The 22,456-nt window shown below is 34.3% G+C and overlaps 1 protein-coding gene across 2 annotated transcripts; it reads left to right on the forward strand.

Annotated features, from left to right (window-relative positions):
- Positions 1-1,731: 1,731 nt before the first annotated feature.
- On the forward strand, positions 1,732-17,358 carry LOC146938775 (uncharacterized protein At4g26485-like). Of its 2 annotated transcripts, none has more exons than XM_085752686.1 (4): positions 1,732-1,972; positions 14,356-14,554; positions 14,850-15,394; positions 16,647-17,358. In XM_085752686.1, the coding sequence occupies exons 1-4, from the start codon at positions 1,768-1,770 to the stop codon at positions 17,069-17,071; spliced, it is 1,374 nt and encodes a 457-aa protein (XP_085608812.1). In that variant the 5' UTR covers positions 1,732-1,767; the 3' UTR covers positions 17,072-17,358. The 2 variants fall into 2 exon arrangements, with proteins under 2 accessions (XP_085608812.1, XP_085608811.1); XM_085752685.1 differs by lacking the exon at positions 16,647-17,358 and adding an exon at positions 15,696-15,778 and having other exon boundaries at positions 14,850-15,641.
- The last annotated feature ends 5,098 nt before the right edge of the window (positions 17,359-22,456 follow it).

The following is a 22,456-nucleotide window of genomic DNA, read 5'->3' on the forward strand; positions in this document are numbered from 1 at the left end:
TAGTATGACAAGGATGTTCCACTAAGACCATACCCATATTTTGTTAATAAAATTAAATAATGTCCACATTAAAATTGCTCCATTAAGTCATATAAAGGTTACTTAAAGAGAAAGGACCTTGGAGAGCAAGAAAGGACTTGGAGCGTGAGAGAGAGAGAGAGAATATGTCCAGTCCAGCTGGAAAGTGTTTTTCTTTGTTGAGAAGCAACCGATGCACATGTGCACATGAGTCCATACTTATGTAAAAGTAAAAAATAAACAAAAAGTTGAGGTATTAGAGCATCCACAATGGTAGTTCCCTAACAAGGACTTCTTAAATAGACCCCACGTGACACATCACTTATTTATAATCTTTTAATAAAAGTACCTATTAAGGACTCAGTGACTCCAATGACAATACACTAATAAGGACTCCAATGAAAAGTACTTAAATATGTCTCACTATTTTTACATATTAAACAAAAATAATTTATCTATTACTCATTTTTATAAGTGGGACCAAATAGTACACATTTTATTACTTTTTTATGCAAGTGGGACCAAGTAGTACATATTTTATTACTTCTTTATGCAAGTGGGACCAAGTAGTACGCATTTTATTACTTTTTTAAACGTGGGACCCGTTAGTTACCCAGGAGAGAGAGGGTCCTTATATAGTTACCCGTTCCTTAACGGGGACTCAATTTTTCTTCCTCCAATGGAGGGTCCTTAACGGGGAGTGGTCCTTGTTAAGTAAGGACCCCCCATTGGAGATGCTCTTATACTTTTATTTAGACATGGAAACAAGATCCATACATATGTTTCATGACACACTCAAACACATTGAGTTGCAGAAGACAAAAACCGTCCCTCCTTCGCCTCCTTGCCATGTCAACTTCTATTTCATTTAGGTTTAATTGCAGTTTTGGTTCCTCTATTTTCACTATTTTGCAAAATTGGTCCTCCTATTTTAAAATTCGACAGTTTTCGTCCATTTTTCTAATAAATTATTTATAATACGGTGATATAACATGTTTTAAATGAAGTTTTCAAAGGAATTTTCTTATGATTTTCTTGATGTTGATATTTTCTTATCTTCTGATCATATACCAAGACATTTAAAACCTATCACATCACATTTTTTTTTAGTTCAAAAATATGATAGATGTCCAAAACTGTCGAATTTTAAAATAGGGGGACCAATTCCACAAAAAACGTAAATAAAGAGACCAAAACTGGACCAAAACTGCAGTTAAGTCTTTCATTTATTTATAAAATCAAATCAAATCATAAAATGTCTTACTAGCAAAAAAAAATCATAAAATGTCATTAGTAAAAAAAAAATCATCAATTGTCTAGTGCTTCCTCTGTCTCATTTTAACAGTCGTTTAAGGATTGTGCACGATTTTTAAGAAAATAATTAATTGTGTTAATTTCAATGGTAAAATCAATATAATTTACTTATCTTTATTAATTCCAGTTAACAGAGTAATTAAGTTGAATGAAATTCAATAAATAAGATTATAGCAGTTAAAAAATTAAAAAATAATGCATTGATATTGTAAAGTGATAATTATTTAGACACCGAAAAAAATGTTAAAGTGAAAATTAAGCCGAGACACTAATGCATTTTCCTAAATGAAATTTGAAAAAGATTATCTATAATAAAGTGAAGTGACAACGGTAAAGTGATCAAATGTTAATCACAGAGCGTTTGCTATATAAAGTAGCATCGGAAACAATAGTGCATTGACTATTACACTTCCAAGTCCATTTCATCTTCCAAAAATGCCACGAAAATCAAAGAAGAAAAGTGCATGTAAGAAGAAACTAGGGTTGATTCAGCAACAACAACAACAAAAATGGGTCACACATTATTGCAGTGATCATCAAATACTGTTAGTGGGTGATGGCGATTTCTCTTTCTCACTTTCTCTTGCTAAAGCTTTTGGTTCTGCTTCAAATATCGTTGCTTCTTCACTTGACACCTATGGTTTTTCTCTGAACCCTATTTATAATGCTTTAAATAGTATGTTTATGTTTGTGTTTGTGCTTTAAACCCTTTTTTTGTTTAGTGTTAAAGTTTTGATCTTTGAATTATATGCATGTTTTTTAGTTGGGAAATAATGTTATAGTATAATGGGTTTGATTTTTTTGATATTGTGGTGGTGTTATTTCATTGTGGTATTTTATATTTATTCATAAAGGAATCATTTTTCTGATTTCGTTGTTTCTTTGAAATGAAGGTGCATGGATATATCAGCTATAAAAATGATACTCTTGTTGATACCAGAAACAATTTAAGAAATTTGAACTAATTTAATGTAATGTAAATGTAACAACATTGTGTTGTGATGTAGGAGGGCTTTCTTAGTAATTTTATGGCTTAATAGCACTTTTGGCCCCCTATGTTTGCCAAAATTGCGATTAAGGCCCTCTATCTTTGAAAACTACAAAACCGCCCTTTATGTTTCGGTTTCGTTGCACTTTTGGCCCCCATGGTCAATTTTGACCTAGTCCACGCTGACATGGCATCCACATCACTTATGTGGGGGGCCAAAATCGCAACTTTTGCAAACATAGGGGGCCAAAAGTGCTATTAAGAATATTTATTATTTTTTTAATTCATTTTCTCCTTTTTTTTCATTTTTTTGTTTTGAAAAAATTTAAAAAAAGAGGGAAAATTAATAAAAATCGAAAATAATAAAAAAAATACTGAAAAAATTTTAAAAAAATTGGAAAAATTAATAAGAATAAAAAAAAATCTGTAAAAAAAATTTCACATTTTTTTCATTTTTTTGTTTTGAAAAAATTTAAAAAAATGGGGAAAATTAATAAAAATCGAAAATAATGTAAAAAATACTAAAAAATTTAAAAAAATTGGAAAAATTAATAAGAATGAAAACAAAAATCTGGAAAAAAAATTTCGCATCACATGTGTGTATATACATACCACATCATTAAATCATTTTAATAATAAAAAACATTAAAAACTGAAAATCTTTTAAAAATAAAAAAAAATCAGATTATCTTTTTAAAAAATAAAAGTTTAGATTTTTTTGCGAAATAAAAAACTGGAAAATATTTAAAATTTTAAAAATCTAGATATATATTTTTTAAAATCCAATTACAATATGAAAATTAAATTTTAAAAATCATATAATCTGAAGAAAAAAAATCAATTTTAGTTCAAAAGAGATTGGAAGAGCAACTTGAGGTACTCACTTTTTAAATTTTAATGTCTCCTAAATAAGACACTTTTTAAAATTTTACACGCATTAATAATTCTTTTTACAAAAATATTCCTATGTAATTCAAGCTTCACAGATTTGTTTCCTAAATTTTTAATTAAACTAAATCAATTTTTTTCTTCAGATTATATGATTTTTAAAATTTAATTTTTCTATTGTAATTGGATTTTAAAAAAATATATATCCAGATTTCCAGTTTTTTAGTAATTGGATTTTAAAAAAATATATATCCAGATTTCCAGTTTTTTATTTCGCAAAAAAATCTAAACTTTTTTTAATTTGAAAATTAAATTCCAGTATTTTTAAATATCTTCTAAATTTTGTAAAAAATCCGAACTTTTTTCTAATTTTTTAAATTTCGAAAAAAAATCTAAATGTCTTTTCTGCTTTTTTCTTCTATTTTTCGAAAAAAATAATCTGATTTTTTGTTATTTTTAAAATTTTAAAAAAAATAAATCTTTTATTTTGTAAAAAGATAATCGGATTTTTTGTTATTTTTAAAAGATTTTCAGTTTTTAATGTTTTTTTATTATTAAAATGATTTAATGAATTGGTATGTATATACACACATGTGATGCGAATTTTTTTTTCCAGATTTTTGTTTTCATTCTTATTAATTTTTTCAATTTTTTTTAAATTTTTTCAGTATTTTTTTCATTATTTTCGATTTTTATTAATTTTCCCTCTTTTATTTTTATTTTTTCAAAACAAAAAAATGAAAAAAATGCGAAATTTTTTTTCCAGATTTTTTTTTCATTCTTATTAATTTTTTCCAAATTTTTTTAAATTTTTTCAGTATTTTTTTCATTATTTTCGATTTTTATTAATTTTCCCTCTTTTTTTAAATTTTTTCAAAACAAAAAAATGAAAAAAAAGGAGAAAATGAATTAAAAAAATAAAAAATATTCTTAATAGCACTTTTGGCCCCCTATGTTTGCAAAAGTTGCGATTTTGGCCCCCCACATAAGTGATGTGGATGCCATGTCAGCGTGGACCAGGTCAAAATTGACCATGGGGGCCAAAAGTGCAACGAAACCGAAACACAAGGGGCGGTTTTGTAGTTTTCAAAGATAGGGGGCCGAAATCGCAATTTTGACAAACATAGGGGGCCAAAAGTGCTATTAAGCCTAATTTTATAGTATTTTATTTTAACCAAATCTTAATAATTTTCTAGAACTTTCTATTATTATTACGTTTTATTTTATTTTGGCCCACGGGTTTGTTATTTCTTTCACTATATAAGCAGAACTTATGTAGCCTAAGAGGCACACTTTTTGATTCAATAAAATTATTCGAGATTTTCTCTCAATTTCTGGTGGATTCCGGAACCCTTATTTTGATAGGTTTGTCGTTTGCAACCCTATTTTCACAAGTTTGTCGCTTGCAAACTTGTTCTTTTTCTATCTAGGTTTAGCGCTTGCTAACCCTACGCTTCCGTGCTGCGTCAGTTGGTATCAGAGCAGGTTTTCCCTGTTCTTTCGTGAACGTGATTCAATCATGGTGTCGCGTCATTTTTTTGGAGGTCAAGGCTATTTGGTTAGCGTTTGACTCACTTTTTATTTCACGTCTTTGAAAAAATTTATTTAAATTGGGGGGTCCGGGGGTTGGTTATATTTAGGGAAGGTATTAGCACCCTAAATATTCGTAGTACTCTACGAGAACCTTTTGGTTTTATTTAACATTTTGTGCTATAAACTTGCTTGCTTTTTTTTTTTTAAAAAAAAAAATGAAACTTTGAAATGATTAAAAAAAGGAAGACCTAATTATCTACATTTTATTGATTTGGAAGGACGAGTGTCCTCTGCCTACGTACCCGTGAGGGATCAAAACCTCGTAGTTCGGGGTTAAGAAAATGACGTTTGATTTGTTTTGGTGTTTTTTATTAATTTTGAAAAAAGGTTTTAAAATAAAAGCCAAGTGGAAAATGAGTATTTGTTTGTATTTTTTATATTGAAAGAAAGATGACTCAAAGTATGATTAAAATTGATTTGATATTTGATTAAGAAAGAAAGTAAAAAGAACGATCACTTGATTGAAAATCAAGGTTTATTATGAAAATATTTTTTGTGATTTTTTTTGGTTATTTGAATGTTTTTGTTGTTTTGGAATAATAAATGAAAATTAAACTAACGGAGCAATAAAAATAAAAGCGCGTGGATTTTTGTAGTGACGTTGGGTCACCACAAAATCCCTAATCTATTTTTTTGTATTTTTTTTATATATATAAAGCGGTAAAGAAATAAAAGACACACACACACACACACACACACACTTTTCTCATTTATATTTACATTGGACCTAAATACATTCTAATTGCTGGAAAATAAATGACAATAATTAAAATGCTAAATAGAAATAAAATAAAATGCTAAAAAGAAATAAAATGCAAGAAAATAAAAGAAAGGGACAACCGAAGGGACAAAAATTACCGAAGGGACAAAATTCCGAAGGGACTTATTCCGAAGGGACAGAAAAAAGAGAGAGAAGAAAAGAATAGCTCGGCAACACAAGCTAAATGAGGGAGAAGAGAGAAAAGTTCTTTGACAACTCAAGAGAACTTTTGGTGTGTTTTGAAGTGTGGAATGAGGGCTCTATTTATAGGTGAGGAGTTTAATGGATTTTGATGGTGATTTGAATGGTGTTTAATGGTGAATTTTAAAAGAGGAATGTGAAAGTTGACACTTGACTTGAAAAATTTTGGACCATGGACATTTTATTTTTGGACTCATTAAAAAAAGTTATATAATAAAAAATAAAAAAACTTATAGAAGTAATTAAACTAAAAATAAAAAAGGTAAAATGGAAAATAATAGGAAAAAAAAGTTTCTGACTCTGAGATTGTGCCTTTGAAAGTGGCGTGTAAACAAGACTTGTACTATGTTTTTTGGACATTTAAAAAAGGAAAAAAAAATGACTAAAATAAAAGAATAAAAATAACTAAAAATTAAAATTAAAATTACAAGAAAATTAATAAAAGATGGAAATTTTACTAAAAAAAAGAAAGGAGAGAAGAGGGCCCGATATCGGAACAAAAACTGAGGTATTTTAAAGTACCCCTCTACCGAATTTTCCTTGAAAAGTCAGAGACTAATCAGGGTCAAAAGGCACATGAATGTAGGACCTTAGGTCAAAAATTGGGGTATGACAGATGCCCCTATTTAAGTTTCTTCGTCCGGAGAGTTGAAGATGGAATCTTCGAGTTGACGGAACGAAGAGACTTAAATACAAAAGTACACCAATTTTGGACCTAAGATGCTGTGAAATGCTCATGATATAAGTATGAATGCAGGATGGCAAAGATGATTTGACTGGGGAGAGAAACAACAACGGGATACCCAAGTTTGTTAAAGAAAGGGATCCGACTCCGCTAGGGAATGTAGTTTCACTGGGGAAAGATTGTCTACTACCGTATTGGTTCGGGACGATAGCTTAATGAAGACAACACTATTAGCGACATCTCTAGAACAGCTAACGCTGGGGATGACACTTTTGAAATTGAAATAGAAATAGAAATTGACTGGTGACATCACTAGAACAGCTAACGCTGGGGATGACACCTCTAAAATTGAAATTGACAGGTGACATCACTAGAACAGCTGAAATTGAAATTGACCAGTGTCATCACTAGAACAACTAACGCTGGGGATGTCACTTTTGAAATTGAAATTGAAATTGATTAGTGACATCACTAGAACAGCTAACGCTGGGGATGACACTTTTTCATAAGACAAGAATTTTTGCAAGCTATTCGCTTGACACACAGGTAACAAAAGAGGCTTGCAAGCTATTCGCTTGACACAAAGGTAACAAAAGATATTTGCAAGCTATTCGCTTGACACACAGGTAACCAAAGAGGCTTGCAAGCTATTCGCTTGACACAAAGGTAACAAAAGATATTTGCAAGCTATTCGCTTGACACACAGATAACAAAAGAGGCTTGCAAGCTATTCGCTTGAAACAAAGGTAACAAAAGATATTTGCAAGCTATTCGCTTGACACACAGGTAACAAAAGAGGCTTGCAAGCTATTCGCTTGACACAAAGGTAACAAAAGATATTTGCAAGCTATTCGCTTGACACACAGGTAACCAAAGAGGCTTGCAAGCTATTCGCTTGACACAAAGGTAACAAAAGATATTTGCAAGCTATTTGCTTGACACACAGGTAACAAAAGATGTTTGCAAGCTATTCGCTTGACACAAAGGTAACAAAAGATATTTGCAAGCTATTCGCCTGACACACAGGTAACAAAAGATGTTTGCAAGCTATTTGCTTGACACACAGGTAACAAAAGATGTTTGCAAGCTATTCGCTTGACACAAAGGTAACAAAAGATATTTGCAAGCTATTTGCTTGACACACAGGTAACAAAAGATGTTTGCAAGCTATTCGCTTGACACAAAGGTAACAAAAGATATTTGCAAGCTATTCGCCTGACACACAGGTAACAAAAGATGTTTGCAAGCTATTCGCTTGACACAAAGGTAACAAAAGATATTTGCAAGCTATTCGCTTGACACTCGTGATGACAAAAGAGGGTTGCAAGCTATTCGCCTGACACCAAGATAACAGTAGAGGTTTGCAAGCTATTCGCTTGACACCAAGACAACAGTAGAGGTTTGCAAGCTATTTGCTTGACGCACCATGAGTGAAGATCGAACGGAAGGGATACGACAAAACAAGACTATGGGTGACCAATGCGGTTATGTATGAATGATGTTGTGTATATGCTGGGTATGAATGAATGTATGAATATGTGAAAGTATTAATGTATGAATGTATGATTGTATGAATGTATGAATGTAACTTGTATGACTGTATAAACTATATATGATGGGTAACTCGATGAAACGAGACAAGACAGGTAGGATGGGAGGCGGACTGACAACACAGTACAAACACTCAGCAAACTTCCTTGAAGATGATACTATTGTGAACAAATTGCGCTATTGACAGTGAAGAAAGAAAAAAAACCAGGCACAAGGTAGCAACAGATGCCTCCTAGGGATAAAGCCCATTGTCGACCAAAAGTCTGGAAGAAGTCTTCATTTGTAAACCGACGCAGAGTACCCTTCCCCTGGCATGCTTCAACAGTCATGTTTATTTTGTATATATTTTTGTTTTTTTTTTCTTTTTGAAAATCCCTAACTTTTGCCTGGACAGCCCTTTCGGGTTTTCAGTCCAACGGGAATATATTCCTTTTTTAGTGCCCCTAATTTTTGCCTGGACCGCCCTTTCGGGTTTTCGATCCACCGGGATGCTCTCTATTGCCTAAGTCGCCTTTTTAGGTTTTCAACTTAGCGAGCTTTTATTTTTGTATATTTTTTGTGTTTTTGGACTGTGACAGCATCTTGCTCAAAGCAGAGGTCCTCTCCACATTGCTTAATCATGTTTCTCTTTCGGAATGTAACCATTCTCGAGGCGGATGTTGATGTACACTTCAACTACTCACGAGCTCAAAGAGAGTGCATTTGTTGTTCACACTTTTCAAAAGATGTAAAAAAAAGTTTTGTATTTTGAAAATTTTTGCTTCAAGTATTGCCATCAAAAATAGAAGAAATTTTGCAAATAGAACAAACAGGAGTTACAAATAAATGGGCACAGGCTCAAATTTGATGAATTGAGTGGTGGCCTGCCAATGGCGTGGCCCCACAGATCTTTGAAAAATTTGGAAAATGGTAAATATATGGGAAGGTACATTGAACACAATAACTGTTATTCTCCCTAACAACTTTGAATGCCCCTGTTCCGAGTCTTTGATCTGCAGATGCTTCAAATCGGAGGTCTTTTGATAGCTGGATGCCCCAAGTGGATCGTGCCTGACCGGATGCGACCTTGAATTGCCCCTGTTCTGAGTCTTTGATTTGCAGATGCTTCGAATCGGAGGTCTTTTGATAGCTGGATGCCCCAAGTGGATCGTGCCTGACCGGATGCGACCTTGAATTGCCCCTGTTCCGAGTCTTGGATTTGTAGATGCTTAAGTTTGAGGTTCTTTGATAGCAGGTATGCCCCAAGTGGATCTTGCCTGACTGGATGCAGTTACTTTGTCATGATCCTTAATTTTTTGCATAGATCGCCCTTTTCGGGTTTCAACCTATCAGGATAATCATCATTTTTTTTGTCTCTAATTTTTGCCTGGACTGCCCTTTCGGGTTTTCAGTCCACCGAGACGCTCATTTTTGCCTAAGCCGCTTTGTAGAATTTGCGACTTATCGAGCTTTTATTCTTTGACAGAGTATTTCTTGACTGCACCGGCATTCATAGGACGTGTGAGTTTGTTGCCGTCCATAATTTGTAAAAGTCATTGCACATGGGCCTTCGTAACTAGGCATCCACTTGCCCCTGGAGTCTGGTTGAAAAGATAGTACCTTTTTGGGCACAAAGTCTCCTTTTTTGAAATTCACGGGGACGAACCTTCTTGTTGGAAGTTTGTTTCAAACCTCTTTTGATATATTTGTACAAGGTCGTCATACGTTTAAATTCGATCAAGCTTGGACTTTAGCAGAACTCCTATTGATGAGACTTCGACCTCCACGGGAAGCACGATCTCCATGTTGTATACTGAGGGAAGGAGGGGGGTTACCCCTGTTGAAATGTGTACTGAAGTATGATATCCATGCGAGGCAATGGTACCCTCTCATGCCAGTCTTTGTAAACGACTGCCATCTTCTGGACAATGTTCTTGATTTTTGTTTGCAGCTTCGATGGCTAAGATGCCCCAGTATGTGAGAGATCTCATTGGGAATCTCTTCATTCTCTTCTTCAGTTTTGGACACAAGGAACTCAAAGTTGGAAGAGAGTACAAGGTTAAAGTGTTCAACGGGTTTATTAATGCATGATTTGATTATTGATTTTGACAAGTAAGTACATGTTATGATTATGCAGATGTTTGAGAATGAAATTTATTTTTTGGTTTTTTGTATTACCATTTTTCCAGAAAAAGCATGAAATAAAAACAAAGTCGGGATAGAAACGACTTTTTATTAATGATGGAAAATACATGAAGCAAAAAGCCCTGCACAAATTCACTTTTGTCTTGGGCGGGACAAAAGGATTTTTTGAAAAGCAGCAAACAACCAACAAACACATAATTTGAACAGATAAGTAGTAGAAAGAACATCAAAAGCGACCCAATTGCGGCTATCCATCGGCAAACATTATAAAGAAGAGGTACTTTGTTATATTCTTGATATGGATGTTTGTCATATTTTACTTGGTAGACCTTGGCAGTTTGATAATGATATTACTTATCGGGGTCGGGATAATGTGATGTTGTTTACTTGGGGAACCCATAAGATTGCTATGACACCTGTTTTACAATTTGATAAGAACCCGAAAGAGAAGAAAACGAGTTTCCTAGTGATGACTCAGAATGAAAAGGAACTTGATGATGCTGTTAAGGAAATTGAGTATTTTTGTCCGGTTGTGATCAAAGGGCTGATGAATGTGGTGAAAGAAGAGATTCCGATACCAGGTGAAGTCTTAGAAATTCTAAAAGATTTCAATGAGCTGATTGCAGATGAGCTTCCAAATGATTTACCTCCTATGAGAGACGTTCAACATCAGATAGACTTGATTCTAGGATCTAGCCTACCAAACCTTCCTCATTACCGCATGAGTCCTAAAGAGAATGAGATTTTAAGGGAGCAGATTGAGGATTTACTAAGAAAGGGATTCATCCGTGAGAGCATGAGTCCTTGTGTTGTCCCAGTCCTTTTAGTACCAAAGAAAGGAAATCAGTGGAGGATGTGTGTCGACAGCAGGGCCATCAACAAGATAACTATCAAGTATCGGTTTCCAATTCCCCGTTTAGAAGACATGCTTGATGAGTTGTCAGGGTCTAAGGTGTTTTCGAAAATAGACCTGCGTAGTGGATATCATCAGATCAGAATTAGACCTGGAGATGAGTGGAAGACAGCTTTCAAGAGTAAGGATGGACTTTATGAATGGCTAGTGATGCCTTTCGGATTGTCAAACGCCCCTAGCACCTTCATGAGATTAATGAATCAGGTTCTACGCCCCTTTATTGGATCCTTTGTAGTAGTTTATTTTGATGATATTTTGATTTATAGTAAGTCCAAGAAAGAGCACTTGGAACATGTGAGGCTGGTTTTGCAAGTTTTACAAGATAATCAGTTGTACATTAATCTGAAAAAGTGCACATTCAGTACCAACAAGTTACTTTTCTTGGGGTTTATAGTTGGTGAAGATGGAATCCAGGTTGATGAGGAAAAGGTGATGTCTATCAGAGATTGGCCTGCACCCACATCAGTTACCGAAGTACGTAGTTTTCACGGATTGGCCACTTTTTATAGAAGATTTATCAGAGATTTCAGCACTATCACTGCACCAATCACAGAATGTTTGAAGAAAGGAAAATTCAAGTGGGGTTCCGAGCAAGATCAGAGTTTTGCCTTAATAAAAAAGTTGTGCACCGCCCCAGTCTTAGCTCTTCCTGATTTTGAAAAAGTGTTCCAAGTTGAATGTGATGCTAGTGGAATTGGAATAGGAGCTGTTTTTTCTCAAGAGAAGAAGCCAATTGCTTTCTTTAGTGAGAAGTTGAGTGAAGCTCGCCAAAAATGGAGTACTTATGACCAAGAATTTTACGCCGTTTTCAGAGCCCTTCGCCAATGGGAGCATTATCTGATTCATAGAGAGTTCATTCTGTTTACTGATCATCAAGCTCTGAAATTTCTCCATAATCAGAAAGTAATCAACAAGATGCACGCTCGGTGGGTGAGTTTTCTGCAAAAATTCCCTTTTATTATTCAGCATAAATCTGGTGCTCTTAACAAGGTAGCTGATGCTTTAAGTAGGAGAGCTTCTTTGCTCGTCACTTTAGCACAAGAGGTTGTGGGTTTTGAATGTCTGAAGGAATTGTACGAGAGTGATGCTGAGTTCAAAGAATTATGGGTCAAATGCAAGGAACATCCTTGTGTAGATTTTCATATTCGAGAAGGATACCTTTTTAAAGGAGACAAACTGTGCATTCCTTGCTCATCCTTAAGGGAGAAATTAATTAGGGACCTACATAGTGGCGGTCTTAGTGGACACATGGGGCGAGATAAGACCATTGCTAGTCTAGAAGAAAGGTTTTATTGGCCGCACTTGAGAAAAGATGTTGGAACCATTGTCAAGAAATGCTACACTTGCCAAGTTTCTAAAGGTCAGTCGCAGAACACGGGTCTTTACATGCCTTTACCCATTCCTGATGACATTTGGCAGGATTTATCTATGGATTTTGTGTTGGGTTTGCCTCGTACCCAGCGAGGTGTGGATTCTGTGTTTGTGGTTGTGGACCGATTCTCCAAGATGTCCCATTTCATTGCTTGCAAGAAGACTGCGGATGCATCCAACATAGCCAAACTATTTTTCAGAGAGGTTGTGCGCCTTCATGGGGTTCCTACATCTATTACCTCCGATAGAGACACCAAATTCCTCAGTCATTTCTGGATTACTCTGTGGAAATTATTTGGAACATCCCTGAACAGGAGTTCTACCGCTCACCCCCAGACTGATGGACAAACTGAGGTCACGAACAAAACTTTGGGAAATATGATTCGCTGTGTTTGTGGTGACAAACCAAAACAGTGGGACTTGGCTTTACCTCAGGTTGAATTTGCTTATAACAGCACTGTGCATTCTGCTACCGGAAAAACACCTTTTGCACTTGTTTACACTTCTGTCCCTAAACATGTGGTTGATTTGATTAAGTTGCCTAAAGCTCCTGGAGTTAGCGTAGCTGCTGAAAAGATGGCTGAAGGGATTATGACTGTGAAAGATTCTGTCAAGGCCAAGTTAGAAGCTACCGGGTTGAAAAATAAAGCTGCTGCAGATAAACGGCGAAGAGTCAAGGTTTTCAATGTGGGGGATGATGTGATGGTGTTTCTGCGAAAAGAGAGATTTCCCGTTGGTACCTACAGCAAGCTACAACCCCGCAAGTATGGTCCATTCAAAGTGACTCGCAAGATCAATGATAATGCATATGTGGTTGCACTTCCAGATTCTATGAACATTTCCAACACTTTCAATGTGGCAGACATTCATGAATACCATGCAGATGAAGTCCTTTATCAAGATGAGAACTCGGGGTCGAGTTCTTCAGAGGTGGAGGAGACTGATGTAGGAGGGCTTTCTTAGTAATTTTATAGTATTTTATTTTAACCAAATCTTAATAATTTTCTAGAACTTTCTATTATTATTACGTTTTATTTTATTTTGGCCCACGAGTTTGTTATTTCTTTCACTATATAAGCAGAACTTATGTAGCCTAAGAGGCACACTTTTTGATTCAATAAAATTATTCGAGATTTTCTCTCAATTTCTGGTGGATTCCGGAACCCTTATTTTGATAGGTTTGTCGTTTGCAACCCTATTTTCACAAGTTTGTCGCTTGCAAACTTGTTCTTTTCTATCTAGGTTTAGCGCTTGCTAACCCTACGCTTCCGTGCTGCGTCATGTTGATGTTGTATTAGTGTTGGTTTAGGGTTTAAAGTTTACGACTGAAGGCATGCCACTGAATTTGTGTTCAATCTGAAGTGTCGGTGCTACATAGTTATTTTTTTTTATCGGTGTTTTTGAATATGATAAAAGGAAAATTATCTTCACTTTTCAATCAATCATTCCAATCAAAGAAAGTTGCTACTACCAGGGTTAACCCTCGAGTCCTCGACATTGTCATTTATGGTTGTTTTGTTTTGTTTGTGTAGACAATTATGGCTGATGAGTCTAGTTTGTTTGAGATTAGTCAATGTGACTTTCCTTTTTATTTCAAACTTTTGATCATTTTCCTATTGTTCACAATTTTTGGGAGTGCATGTGAATGTAATGCATGGTGATGTATTTTGATTGGTTTAAGTAGTGTGTCTCAATGGACTTGGATTGCTTTTTCTTCTTTATTTCTTTGATTCATAGTTTTTTTCCTTATCTAATATGGTATAGTTTTTAAGGTGCTTGGTTGCTTTGAATGAAAATAGGAAAGTCAAATTGATACTTTCATAGACTTGTTTGTGTTCAAAACTTAAAATGCTTTGTCAGTTTTTATCCGTCAAATTTTGCCACATTACTCTGCAAAATCAAAATGCTCTGGTCTTGCTTTTGTCATCGATGCCCTCCTGTTCATGTAGATGAGGTGATCAAGAAGTACAAAAATGCCAAATCAAATTTAGAAGAATTGCAGAAGCTGGGAGCATACGTGTTACATGGAGTGGATGCAACAGGAATGAAATTTCATCCGGATTTAAAAATGCAGAGGTTTGATCGCATTATATTCAACTTTCCTCATGCAGGTTTCCATGGGAAGGAAGACAACTTGATGATGATCATGTGAGTTTTCTAGTACTAGATTTCAGTTTAATGACTAATTACTGTCTTGAGTACTTTTAAACACTTCGGAGTGGATTCTGTCTCTCTGAAACTGAGAACTTCTGTAATCTAATGAATCTGTTTTGAAATGATAACATAAACTTCCCCTTTTATTATTATGCACAAGTTTGTACAGAGATGTTAGTTTGCCTATTTAGAAATATGTTAATTATCTTTGGTTATCATAGTTAAGGCTTTTAGAGTGAAATTATTATTAACAATACTATGCGATTTGTGTTTCCTTGTGAATTTAAAGGATGCATATGGATCTCGTGTTCGGTTTCTTCAAGAATGCATGTCAGATGCTTAGGGCCAATGGTGAGATTCATGTCAATCACAAAACTACACCTCCTTTCAATGACTGGAACATTGAGAAGCTCGCCAACCAAAGCTTTCTGACAATGATTGACTGCATTGATTTCAACAAGGAAGATTATCCAGGTTACAACAACAAACGAGGAGATAGCTATCGATGTGATGACCCCTTTCCTCTCGGTAAGTGCAGCACTTTCAAGTTCATATGCAATCCTAGAAGTATGAAAAACCATTTGAGGGGAAATCATATAGAGATTTCTAGACAGCAGACAATTCTTCCATTTCATGAAGAGATTCAGAGCATTGCGCAATTTCCAGCTCCAGTTGATCTCAACTATCTTCCTCGAACAAGTTTATTTCCAAAAATGAATCAATTCAATTGTTATCCTCAGACAAATCACTTTCTAAAGTTGAATGAACCAATTAGATCAGAATTTGACTTGAGAAATGGATACAATCCGATCTCAAGGGAGATCAACAATTTGACAGAAATACTTGAAATACTTCTGAACCTTGAGGACAAGGTCAATTTTGAAGGAGAAGGGGATGTTATGGATCACAACATTGAACCCATTGAACTTGCTGACCCAAGTGGAGGAGAAGAGCTGGAAGAAGACAGGATCCATGTTACTCCCATACGGGCCAAGAGGAACCGCACCAGACCCAAATACTTGAGAGACTATGTGGATCAGTAAGCACAGGATCCCTTGTTTGCCTACTAGGAATGGATAAGGTCTTAGTGGAACATTATAGTATTTCCACCAGCTGTAGTGCCATTAGATATAAGGCCTTAGTGGAACATTATATTATAAACTAAAGATGTAAAAATTAAGTCGATATTCTATCAATAAATTGAATATTCTATTTTCATAGTTTGTAAATCGAAAAAATGAATTTCTTTAAGAAAAAGAAAAGGTAATCTTTATTCGGATATACTATTTATATTCAAATAGGTATAGGTATATATCATGAATAGATATGATCTGGGACGGAAGGATTCGAACCTCCGAATAACGGGACCAAAACCCGTTGCCTTACCGCTTGGCCACGCCCCATTTTGGATTCGACACTAATATAAGGCCTTAGTGGCAGTGGCGGATCTTCATGGGAGCCCATGGTAGCCATGGATCCCCCCAGCTATTTTATAAATACCATATTAGGCATATAAATCAGAAGATTTGAGCGTGTCGCAGTGGAAAATATGAATGTTTTGCAGCTCCTTCTTCTATTTCTATTCTATTATTCTATTTTTTTTTTGCTGCATTTTTTATTTTATTCACAAAAAAGTGTCTTGCCAGGACTTGAACCGTTGCTCAAAAGGTGGAACTCAAACGCAAGAACCACTAAAACAACATAACAATTTGTGCTTAACAACTGAACCAACTTAACTAAATATTCTAAAAATAGTTGGCACCCCCAACAAAATAAGTCAAGATCCTCCACTGCTAGTTAGTGGAACATTAGTATTTTTCCACCAGCTGTAGTGCCTTTAGGATACAGCTGTAGCAGTGCCAAAGACTGTCCTTTAATGATAGTCACTATTGTATTATTTTCCTATATATTACTACCATCTAAATGAATGAAGCAAGCAATTATTATCAAGAAAGTTAGCATAGTCAATAGTCTTATCTATAATTTTTCTTTCTGCTATCAAATCCCCTTTCAGCTCGTGATATGACACAAGACACTCGAAGAATGGTACCACCAATGGAGTCATTGCAATCTCTGCATCCGTGGCCAGAAATACATAGAAGTGTTGCTTGTTCTGCTGACGGTTACCGCTGTGCTCGTGATATGACACAAGACACTCGAAGATTGGTAGCACCAATGGAGTCATTGCAATCTCTGCAGTCGTGGCCAACGCCAACTAATTGCCAATATTCTCTAACAGAGCCTCTTAGAAGAACAATGGATATGGCTCCTCCTATGTCACTTGGTGCTAGGAATGGAGACTACCAATACAAAGCCTTTGAAGGAAACTCAAGTTATTTGCAAGAAGAACTTTACAGAAATGCCCAGAGGCCAAGCTATTTCCAAGAAGAACCTTACAGAAATGCTCAGATGCCAAGTCACTCTTTTGATATAGCAAGGCATGACTTAGAGAGGTACAATGCTGAAGTGCCTAGGAGAGTTTTCAATAGAGAAATCTTTGCTATGCAGTGAATATGTTGATGCAATATAGAGGGATGATTGCACTGTGTGAATGGAATACCAGCTAATACTTTTTTCTTGAAGGTAGCTTGTTACATACTGTATAGCTCTAGCTTGAGTTGTGAAGCTGGTGATTTTGTTTTCAACATTCAGCATATGTTGACCTTTTGCAGCATGCTATTATACGTGTGCTATAAGAAAGTATGCTTTTTTGTTATATAATCTTTGAAAGTGTTGAAATCTGGACGAAATAATTGATCAAGTACTAGATAAGTCATTTTCTATTTTATGGTTCTAAATTCAGTAGTCTTTTTTTCCCAGTTGAAAAGTAATATTACTCCATCCGTCTCATATTATTTGTCGAATATACACATTTCAAATAGAGTAATCACATTTTATATAAAATGTCAAGATTCAAATTTTAGTCTCAGCCAAGAGAAGACTTGCATGATTTGCTGTAAAAAAAACACTATAATTATACTCTTTAGTTACAATGGTTTCATTGATGGATTTCACTAATCAACAATTTATAGATTTAAAATAATTAAATGAGATTCTTTCAATGATTTTACACCATGTGATTGTTTATTGATAAATGAATTTTATTTTCTTATTTTTGTCTGTTTATGACAGTCATAACTTGAATTGAATTGAGGTCACATCTAGGATAGAAAATGACTCATCGATGGTGTACCAATGTCTAAAATAGTTTGAAACTAACGACTAAAGATGCTTCTCATAAGTTGAATCTCATAGTATTACTCGCATTCACAACTCAGAATTGCATAATGGAAGTTGATTCTTCAAAAGACTAGAAAATCTTCTTCCTTTTTTTTTTTTTTTTTTAAGAAACTAGAAACTTATTCTCCAGAGGATATGTAGAAGACCTTAAACTTCCTATGTCAATCAAGTTGCTGACAATCGGTAACATATGCAAAAGAACTTCAACAAGCTGACGACATTAATCATTGTCGACGTTATGAACGATTTTAAAACATTGGTACACCTTAGAACAGATGTAACACTTCTTCAATCTATCAAACACCATGCAATTGAATCAATTGGACACATTAAGGCTCTGTTTGGTAAAAATAGCGGATAGCTTATAAGCTAGCTGATAGCTTTTAGCTGATAAGCTAGCTGATAGCTTATAGCTGATAAGCTAATTAAAGTGTTTGGTAAAAATAGTGGTTGAACTAGCTGATAAATGTAAAATTACATAAAAGGACATTATTAATTCATATAACATTTATTCCATTTCAGTTTTTATACTTTACAAAAAAATTCAAGTATAAAGTTTCTTTAAAAAAATAAAGTATAAAATTTGATGTTAAAATGAAAATTGTTACTACAAGAAAAACTGGAAACGCAATATAGATAATATACATAAGAACGTAATATACATAATATACATAAGAACGTAATATTCCATTTCAGTTATTTTAATGAAAATTTGATGTTAAAATGAAGACGTAATATACATAAGAACTGGAAACGCAGGGAAAAAAATATAGAGGCAAAGCATTGAAACGTAATAAATGTGTTTTAATATATAAAGGGTAAAGTTGGGTTTTAATTAAAATAACAAGGGTAATAATGGAAGAAAAAACAAAAAGCTATAAGCTATAAGCTCAAACGCTACTTGGAGTAGCTTCTGAAAAATAGCTTATAAGCTCGTTGAAATTCGTGAAATAAACTATAAGCTCATTGTAAAAAAAGTCACCAAACAGAGCTTTTTTTGTCAAATGAGCTTATAAGCTATAAGCTATAAGCTATAAGCTCTTTTGGTGGCCTTACCAAACAGACCTAAATAGAAGAAGTAACAGCTTTTTTATTTGTAAAGAACACACATAACTCTAAATGACACCATTTTAATTTAATTGAGTTAACAAATTAAACCCTTAAAGAGACATAGCTTAACTAAATATGACTTCTGGAAATAATAAACTTTTGGACAAGTAAAATCTAAATTACTTTCATTATTTACACATGCATGAGAATGAAGTTCTTTATGCTACACATTCCATTGTAGGCTAGAAGAATGTTGTTCAAGCAATGATATATAATATACTCACGACACAACATATGGAATTTAGTTTTATTATTATGTTCTTATACTTTTATATCACAAAGTCATTATCAAATAGTCAAGATGGCCAAGTGGTCAGGATGGCCGAGTGGTCTAAGACGTCAGACTCAAGTTGTTCTGATTCTCGTGAGAGAGTGTGGGTTCAAATCCCACTTCTGAAATTTTTTTTAAATTTTTTCATAAATTAATTTTCCTAATTTCAGCTTTTTGTACACTTCGGTTAATTATGTCGACTGGACTTTGTACTAGTAATGAAATTTGTCACTTTATATTAGATTTTATCTGATTCAAAAGTTAGTAAAAGAAGTATAGTTACGACAATTCTAAATCAAACAAATCGAAACACAAGTATTGAACCTTTACAATTGACGTGTACGTCAAGGCAATTGATATAATTTCTAATGTCAACATTGGGAGAGGTTATGGTGCATAAGGAAATCCTTATGTACCGTGCATATATCCCAACTCATTCACTAGTAGCCCAACATAATTGATTCGTACACCCCAACCCATTTTGTCATACACCCCCAAGAGAAACAATACACGAACTTCTAGAACAGTAACCGTTACTCTGGTTCCAGCAGGGGTATTATCTCGTTCTGATTTCTTTTTACCTCTATTTACTAAGATGTATTGCTATCTACTGGCACTAAATATGTAGTCTGGTTGTATTTTTTTTTAAGGAAAACTACAATTTACTCCATCCAACTTAGTATTAGGACCATCTTCATTTTAGTCGTCAAACAATAAAAATGTGCACTTTAGTCTTTCTGTCAACTTTCCTTCAAACGTAAACATAAATTTTCATGCTCAAATAACAGTGACGTGACCATTTTTTGTGTGAACTTTGTTGATGGGAAAATTCCAATTTACCTTCTCCAGTTTAGGTTCATGTGCGCTCTGGTCATTAAACTTACAGATATGACATTTTCTGTTCAATTATGATGAAAAGTAAGTCAGGAGGACTAAACTACGCATTTATCTATAGTCTAAGGATTATGTCATCTTATGTATCACTTTTGTTAATTATCATGTTTAAAAAATTTAATTGTTTGAAGATAGTGTCATTTTATCTGGGTTGATTTAGTTATCACTAGTGGCTCGATTCTAGGAAACCATAAGTATGGTTTAATGATTTTGATAGTCATCTTTGTGAAACCAAGATAATTATGTAATGGTTTTTAATGAAATTATTATTGTTAGATGATTTTGAATAATGATTAAGATGTTATACACTGAAATTATTACTGAAACCATAATTATGGTTTAATGGTTTTAATAGTCTTCTATGAGAAATCAAAATAATTGTCTAATGGTTTTGCTATGGGTATGGTTTCTGTGAGTTGTACTCCAAAACCATTTTGATGTGGAAATGGTTTCTGCGAGCTGTACTCCAAAACCATTTTGCTGTAGAAATGGTTTCTGTGAGTTGTACTCTAAAACCATTAGATGTACTTAATGGTTTTGAATTTTCTTTTTCATCAATTCACAACAATTGAATAATTCAAGAAATGAATTGAAGTTGTATGAATCTCTCGCCGTCGTGTGAATTAAAGTTGTTGATCTTTCGAATCGAATCATCAACAAACGGAAATTTGTTCTTCAAATTCCAAAACTTCTTCTGTTTGGAATTGGGAGAATTTTCATCCTCACGTTGAATCGGTACCGGAAGGCTTTCGAATCGAACCATCAACAAACTAACGAAACGAGAATGAGCGACGGATTCTCGTTTGGATGGATGTAGTATGGATCTGGATAATCCTGTTTGTTAGAAGAGGAATTAGGTTTCGAGGAAGAAACCTTTGTGGAGAAGACAGAGGAGACGAATCCGCTGAATCGGAGAAGACAGAGAAGAAGACAGAGAAGACAGAGGAATTAGGTTTCGAGGAAGAAACCTTCGCCGGAGAAGACAGAGGAGACAAATCCCGCCGTCGACTGCAAGATCAGAGGCGGAGGAGTTGATCAGAGGCGGAGGATTTGGTGATGGTGCTGCAGATTGCAGTGGTTGATTCGGAATCGTAGTTAGGGGAGAGGAAGGGTTCGGGTTTGAACCAGAGAGGGTCGGAGAAGAGGTTCGTGGTGGTTCTGTGATGGTTAGGGAAGAGAAACGTGATAGGGACAGAGAAAGAGATAGGGAAAGGGAAAGAGATGTGTGATCAAATTTAATGGTTGTGAAGTGCTTATGCACGGTGCATAAGGAAATCCTTATGCACCATAACTTTTGCCGTTTTCAAATGCTTATGTACATTTGTATATTAAAAAGAAATGCTTACATATAATACATTCTAGATGAATTATAAACAAATTGCTGTGTTTTTTTTTTTAATGAATAAATACATTGTTGTTATTAAGTTGTATTGGTGTTGCCGGTTAGTCTAGAACCATTTGAGGCACACCGACTAACAAGCCATGAATCCTCTTTTAAATACTAACATAGATCTCCATGCTTTATTTCCAAACTCAAACATAAAAAATGTCCGCCTAACTTTTAATATTATTTGAATTTCCATGTTTTACATCAATTGGAAGGAGAGGAACGAAAGAATTTTCAACCATAAAGTTGATCTTTGTTCCTTAACCAAGTAGGTTAAAACTGCATTTCGTTTTGTTCCATTTTGATTATCTTATTACCTAGAGGCTGAAGATGTTTTTAAATTTTTTGGTTCATTTGTTGTTTGTTCAACTCTTGTGTAACCTAAACTTCTTGAATTTTTAAGCTTCTCTAAATTTAAATACAAAAAAACCCTAAAATTTAGATAAAATTACAATAGTATATGATATCGATAATCAGGGCCGGCCCATAGCCCGTCGAGGCTGGGCGACGACACCGGGTCTCCAATTTTTTGGGGCCCAAAATAATATTTTTTTTTATGTAAGGCACGAAAATAATGGTTATATATCCGTTAAAAGCAAACTATGTCAATTTGTACAGCTTGCTTTAGTGGCGTGGCAACTTTTTGTTGATTGTGAGGTCATGTGTTCAAGACCCACCAAAGACCAAAGTGTGTTTTCTAATGTGTTTTCTAATATTTTTTTGGGTTAATTATGTTTTTGGTCCCTACAAAATTGCAACCTTGTAAGTTTAGTCCTTACTTAATTTTAATAGCATTTTTAATCCCTACAAAAAAAAATTTACTTATAATTTTAGTCCCTGCTAAAATAAATTTTGTTTAATTATCCTTAAACTCTTAAATTTTTTAACGATTCTTTTTATACAAGTTTAGAACACTATGAACGGTTCATTTACTAAAAACTGTAATTTTTTAACATAAAATAAATTAAATATGAATTTTTTAAAACGACAAAAG

The sequence above is a fragment of the Medicago sativa genome, chromosome 3, assembly GCF_051527215.1.
Source record: "Medicago sativa cultivar Bolivia chromosome 3, Bolivia_mono, whole genome shotgun sequence".
NCBI lineage: Eukaryota > Viridiplantae > Streptophyta > Magnoliopsida > Fabales > Fabaceae > Medicago > Medicago sativa.

Coding starts and splice junctions, on each gene's coding strand:
- LOC146938775 (XM_085752686.1), top strand. CDS start 1,768: ATGCCACGAAAATCAAAGAAGAAAAGTGCATGTAAGAAGAAACTAGGG. Junction 1,973..14,355: donor TTCTTCACTTGACACCTATG/GTTTTTCTCTGA, acceptor CTGTTCATGTAG/ATGAGGTGATCAAGAAGTAC. Junction 14,555..14,849: donor GACAACTTGATGATGATCAT/GTGAGTTTTCTA, acceptor GTGAATTTAAAG/GATGCATATGGATCTCGTGT.